The 6,554-nt window shown below is 46.2% G+C and overlaps 1 protein-coding gene across 1 annotated transcript; it reads left to right on the forward strand.

The window, feature by feature from the left end:
- Positions 1-241: 241 nt before the first annotated feature.
- Positions 242-6,251, forward strand: SLC30A10 (solute carrier family 30 member 10; the record flags this gene model as incomplete). The annotated part of the gene is made up of 4 exons (XM_082481645.1): positions 242-764; positions 1,221-1,304; positions 4,867-5,103; positions 5,776-6,251. 4 exons carry the CDS (start codon positions 242-244, stop codon positions 6,249-6,251), a joined length of 1,320 nt encoding a protein of 439 aa, XP_082337771.1.
- Between the last annotated feature and the right edge of the window lie 303 nt (positions 6,252-6,554).

Genomic DNA, 6,554 nt, shown 5'->3' on the forward strand with positions numbered 1-6,554 from the left:
GTGGCGGCGGTGGCGGCGTTGGCGGCGCCGCGGGCGGTGCCTCCCCGCGGGGCAGGGCGGCGGGCGGGGCCCGGCGCGGCGCGGCGCGGCGCGTCGGGGCGGGCGGCGGCGGCGGCGTTAAGGTCCGGGGCGGCCGCACTTGTTGCGGGCTGGCGGCGCTGGCTGCGGGGCGGCTGGCTATGCCCCGGGGCTAAACGCGGAGAGAGGCGCCGGGGGAGGAGTACCGGCCGCCGCCGCCGCCATGGGGCGGTACTCGGGGAAGACGTGCCGCCTCATCTTCATGCTGGTGCTCACCGTCGGCTTCTTCGTGGCCGAGCTGGTGTCGGGCTACCTGGGCAACTCCATCGCGCTGGTGTCCGACTCCTTCAACATGCTCTCGGACCTCATCTCCCTCTGCGTGGGCCTCTCCACGGGGCGCATCGCCCGCCGCAGCCGCCGGGGCCCCCGCGCCACCTACGGCTACAGCCGCGCCGAGGCGGTGGGGGCCCTCAGCAACGCCGTCTTCCTCACCGCCCTCTGCTTCACCATCTTCGTGGAGGCCATCCTCCGCCTCGCCCGGCCCGAGCCCATCGACGACGCCCAGCTGGTGCTCATCGTCGGCACCCTCGGCCTCGCCGTCAACCTCGTGGGGCTCCTCGTCTTCCAGGACTGGGGTGGCTGCTGCCGTCGTCGCCACCGCCGCCGGCCGGCCGCCCCGTCGCCCGCTGCCGCCACGCTGCCGGCCGTGCCCGGCAGTGCCCTGACGGGGCAGGTGGATGAAGCAGGTGCCTTTCGGCTGCATCCTCGCCTTGCCGTCCGGCCTTCCCCTCGTGTCCCGCACCTCTCCCCACCCCTCACACCCTTCCCCATCCTTCCCCGTCCCCTTTCTCCCTCCTGTTCGCCCTCGGGACCCGCCGAACTGCCAGACCTGTCCTCTGGGCCCTTTTGGAGCCCCAAACCCACCCGTGGGCCCTGGGCAATTTCACTAAGTTCACTTGGGCACCCACTGCCTCTTTCACCTTGTACTTTACACCGGGCTGCTGGGTGTCCCCTCGGGGTGGGGGAGGGAGGCATTGCTCAGAGGGCTGCATGGAAAATGTTTTGGGTTGGTTTGGTGTTTTGGTTTTTTTTTTTTTTAATTTTCTTCTCATTATCTTTGAAATAAGTTGGTTTTGAGAAGGATGATGTTTTTTCTGTTTGTAGAACTTATACACAACACAGCGTTTCTTCTTTGAATGCAGGTGATTCACCAAATGACCAAAAAAGCCCTGAAGAGGGGCCTGAGAAGAAAAAAGAGAGAAAGTCTGAAGCCTTGAACATCAGAGGTATAGCACGGGAGTATACTGCTAATACTGTATTAACTTTAAACTCTTTCTGGTTTCCATTTCAGATTTTTTTTTTTTTTCTCAAATATCAGTAAAAAATGGGGCAAAAGCCCAGGGCTCTTCTATGTATAAGGACCCAGTTATCTTTAGCAGAAAGGTTTTGCTTGTATGAAATAGCATAGATAATAGCCAAATCAGCATCACGCTATTTTGTTCTGAGTCTGTTTACATTTTGATTTTAATTCTTTAGAAGAGTGCAGCTGAACTTTTTTGGAAAGGAGACAAAGCCTCTTGCACTAAGCTCAAGTCACTAGAGGCCTTATAGGAAGGTAAAGCAGGTACCTGTGAGGCACTTCTTTGTGTCACTGCTGTAATACTTGAGCAGTTTTCAACTTTAAAGTGCTTTTGGGCAGAAAGCGGAATTTCTTTAAATCCCGAGGTGAACCGTGTTTTGTAGTCAGCGTGAGGAAAAAGGTGCTGAAACTGGTGCTTCAGCACGGTGTTTTGCCGGGTCACTGAACTGTGAACCTGCCCCTGAGAGAGCCTGTGGCCGTGTCAGCCCTTCTTACGTTGTAATTTGGCACGTCACTGGGTGTCTGCGGAGTGAAATGGTATAGCTGCTTTAGGAATAAATTAATCAAGTGTCTTTCTCCCTCTGTGTGTTTCTGTGCGTACACGTTTACATACCTATTCTGAGCAGAGCCAAAAGCAGTTATCTTTCAGCGTGTTAAACATTGAGTTTGGCCCTCAAGGAAAGGGCTGTCAGAAAACTGAAACGGGATGGTAGTTTCAGGCTTATTATAGTCACCTGTCAGCATCTGATATTCCTCCAAAGCTGTGTAAGCTGGCATCACATGAATTCAGCTTAAAGAGGTCGACATGGCAGTCAGGCACCTGGGGTTTTTGGGGTTGGGTGTGGTGTTTTTTTTTTTTTTGGTGTGTGTGTCTACCTGTCTTTCAAAAGTATTTTTAGACTTACATGAATGCGTCTGAAAGGGAAGATGCTTTGGAAATCAAACCACGTGCTAGAGCCACAGCACTGTCCTGAATGTCTAGAAATTGGTCTCACTGGATATTTTGGCATTATAGTAGTAAAGATTATCGGAGCAGGAAAAGTAAACCGTTACTTTCAGGGATGGAGGAGAGGAGGATAAGAAACCCATGAGTATATTTTAGGGAAGGCCTTACTTGCCTCAGTGACAATGCTTAGGCATAATGATGCTGGGAACTTTCAAAAATGTCTGAAGGATATGGAGTTTTGTATCCGTTAGTTTAAGATACCTGTCATCTTTAATGTTTTATAAAAAAGACTTTCTCTCTAAGTGCTATTTAACTTTAGTCTGTCATCTTTGCAAAATCTATTTTTATTGTCCTTACAAATATTCCTTGCCTCTTTACAGATAGCTGTCTTTAAAATTCTCATGCAAAATCTATGTTTTTTCTTTGCTGCTGTAAGTTAGTTATGTAGCTATACTTACTTCATAATCACTTGGCAAAAACTTCTGTACATTATAGAAACGGAGCCTCCCTGAAAACCTGGCTGGACAAAATGGATTGGCAGAGTAATTGGTTCCTTGACTTTTAAAAGTGGCAGGAATAGGAATCCAGTCATTCTGCCTAACTGGGTTCATTATTGTCATGTAAAATTATCCCTTTTGCTTCTTGAGCATATGCAGAGTAATTCAGAGTTTCCAACACAAGCTGTTGGGAACTATGCATTACATATGGTCTTACCATACTGACTTTACTAAAAAATTCATTTTTGGTTCGATATTGTAACAGTAGCTTTAAGGGGTCTATAGGGAAATGGGTAAATTTCTGTCTGGGCCTTCATGTGATATGTAACCAAGATGTACATATTAACAATGTTAATAATGTAAAATAAGGATTTTCCAAATTCCATATTCTCAATTCATCATTTATCATAACTCTGACATGCTTCCTTTTTTTTTTTTTTTTTTTTTTCTTCTTAATTTGAAAGACTTTCTCAAACATTTTCCTGGTCTTTTTAAGCTGTGCTCTCTCTCTAGTTAGTTGCTTTGGCAATTGCATCCTGCCTGTCCCTCTTGTTCGTGCAATAGCTGATAGCCCGTGCTGAATTGGGATTATTTGTAAAGGAAAAGGAAACACTGCAACACTGTTAGGAGGAGTAAAGCCCTGTGGGAGTCTGCCAAATGGGGCAGAACAGGCCTGACTCCAGCAGAAAGAGCTGCGCTCACTGGAAGTTTGTACTTTCTTATCTGACCCAAGCGATTTGGAGGAGCTCCCGTGGTTATTGCCTTCATTTCTCACACTGCAGATCAACGTTCATGCAAAGAGCTGGCAAGAAACAGCAGCACAGGCACAATTCTAGGTCTAACTCAGTGTCCAGCATCACCAAAGAGTCAAAAGTCTTCACTTCGTTGATGAGTTTCAGAGCATTTTACAGCTGCTCCAGACCAGAGGAATTGATTAAATTGGAGTGAAGTTCTTGAAAGCGCTCGTCATAGGGGTGTTCAAAGGAGATGGTCCATTTTATTCTCTCACAGGCTCCAAGTAAAAAGTGTTGACAAAGAAATTAACTTAATATATTTAGAGATGTTACAAATTAGGCATGGTTTTGAGTCTGAATAGTGAAGACTGACAAAACTGGAGTGCATTTGAGCAATGGAGGGAAGAGGGAAGACTATGTAAAGTAGTCAAAAAGAAAAAAAGGAAGAAAAAAGGAGTTCTTAGATTATTGTAACTTTATAGCAAGAAGACTACTTTGGTCGTTGTAGTTGAAAGGGCAGCTAAAAATGTGTTATTACAAGAGCCTGTTTGGTGTCTTTACCTCTTGTGCAAAAACATATCTATAGATGTAAAAAGCGGTACCCAGCATTCCTCTCAGTTTAGAGTAGTACAGGCACGTATTAAACTGTGGCATCCATATGACTAACTCTCAGACCGGATCCGGATTTTTTGGGGATCTGAGGGCTAGTAGTGTCAGTGGGGCAAGGTTTAATGGGACTAGTAATCAAGCTTGATCCAAAAATTGGAGTTTGATGGTGTTTGGAGCCATAGGAATGGGCTTACGTTTCACTTAGGTAATTTTTCAGATTTCAACAGTGTCACAGAAGCTGATGGAGGAGAATAACTGTTACTGGGGGTGGCCTGGGGCTCTCTTAGCTTCCAGGGGAGAACGGATAGATTTAGTCATCAATTTTTAATTGGGAATTGAGATATAATGTGCCTGCCAGTATCTTTAATAATCTGCAGGCATTTAAGCAAACACGTTTTATGTTGCCATGGCATTGCAGTTGGACCGCAGTTGCTAGCGTACCCTACATGTTTAATAATGCATCCCACTTAAGCAGCTGTGGTTCAGAGTCAGTATTTCCCTCGCTATTTTGTTCTGAAAGCTGTTATTGAAAACTTTGGTTATGATGTTAGTGCTTGGAATACTGTGTTTTTCATGTCAAGTAGAAGAGACTTGAAAAATGTAGCTTTACTCTCCTTTCCTGCCTTCCCCCCCCAAAAAAAAAAACCCACAACCACAAAACCCCAAACAACCCACTAATGGAAATTGTGCCATTTGTTTCAGGTGTTCTTTTGCATGTTATGGGAGATGCACTTGGATCTGTGGTCGTGGTAGTTGCTGCTACAATCTTCCACGTGCTTCCGCTGGGGAATGCTCCATGTAATTGGCAGTGCTACATCGATCCGAGCCTGACAATAATTATGGTGGTCATCATCTTGTCTTCTGCATTCCCGCTTATCAAGGAGACCTCAATTATTTTGTTGCAGATGGTTCCCAAAGGTGTTAATATGCAACTACTCAGTAAGTCATATTTGTTGAAATGCTATTAATTTTAATGATATATTTCAATGCATATGTTATTTCTGAAATGACATGTTTGGATTATTTACTCATAATAGCTCTAAATTCTCAAGAACCGTGAGAAATAGTCACATGCCTGTGTCCTAGCAACATGACTCAAATCTCTCTGGATTAGTTAAAGCATGCATTTTGAGAATGTGGTACTCCAACAATACATCAAAAATACCAAGTCTTGAGCTGTTAATGCTTTGTGAGGGGTGTTTGTGAAAGAAACAACACTGAATTACAATATTTCTGAACCCTGCAGCAGCTTCTTCCAAAAGGCTTCCAAAACAGCTAGAAATTCCATTAAGATTGGTTACTTTTGAAGCTCTCTGGTGTTGCCCACGCTGGTTAATTGCGGGGCAGCACTGGTTGTTTCTGGAATTCCACCATGCACGGGGATAAGGGAACCAGAAGATGCGGGGTCTTGGCCAAGGAAGTGGTGCTCTAACGTTGCTTCTGTGAATGGCCATTGGGGAGCCTGAGGGATGGGGTGAACCCAAAAGGAAGGGTGGCCTGCTCGTGTGGTCATCTGGAGACTGAACCAAAGGCAGCTAGGGCTCTTAATGGGAAAGCTAGTAATTAGCCAGTACACCAAAGCTTCTAATATCTTTCTCTCATGTCTTCCAGCCGACAGATTATCTCGTGTACCAGGGGTTAGCAGCCTTCATGAGGTGCATGTTTGGGAGCTTGCAGGTGGGAAGAATATTGCTACTCTTCATATCAAGTGCCAAACCCCTACTGATTACCAAGATGCTGCTTATAAAATACGGAAGGTTTTCCACGAAGCAGGGATCCATGCTGTGACCATCCAGCCCGAGTACGTTGACCACAAGACCCCCCAGCTACTGTGCAGCTCACCCTGCATCTCAAAAGCTTGTGACTCTCAGCTGTGCTGCAGTCAGCGGGAGCACCCCCTGGCTAAAACTAACGGCTATACTGAGAAAAATGATAGTTACCTTTCTGCACTGCATAAAGACAATGGTTCAAGTAAAAATGATATTGAAATCCCCATCGAGTACCCACCGGCGGAGGATAGCATTAAAAACGCGAAACATTGTGGCACGCCTGATGACAAATCACAGTTGAGCAGTACACGACTTTAGGCAATTCCCTCTGCTCCGCGTGATGCTTTCATAGAACAAACATATCCTGGCTGGGAAGGGGGTCGTCAGTGGTTGTAGCTGAAGTTGGTGTGGCAAAAAGTTTTCTGTGCTTTAGCTGTAAACCAAAATACACCTAAAACCCCACCTTGTATCTGAGATAAGGATTAATATTTCCATGAAGGGTGTTGCATTCATCTAAGGTTTTTCTGACAGAGCCTAACCCGGTTCCTTACCAAACTACACGTGAATTTCTGTTGTTAGAGTGGATGAGGTGTATTGCTGTCTGCACTGATGCTTGCAGTT

This window comes from Vanellus vanellus (assembly GCF_965231255.1).
Source record: "Vanellus vanellus genome assembly, chromosome: 3".
NCBI classification, from domain to species: Eukaryota; Metazoa; Chordata; class Aves; order Charadriiformes; family Charadriidae; genus Vanellus; species Vanellus vanellus.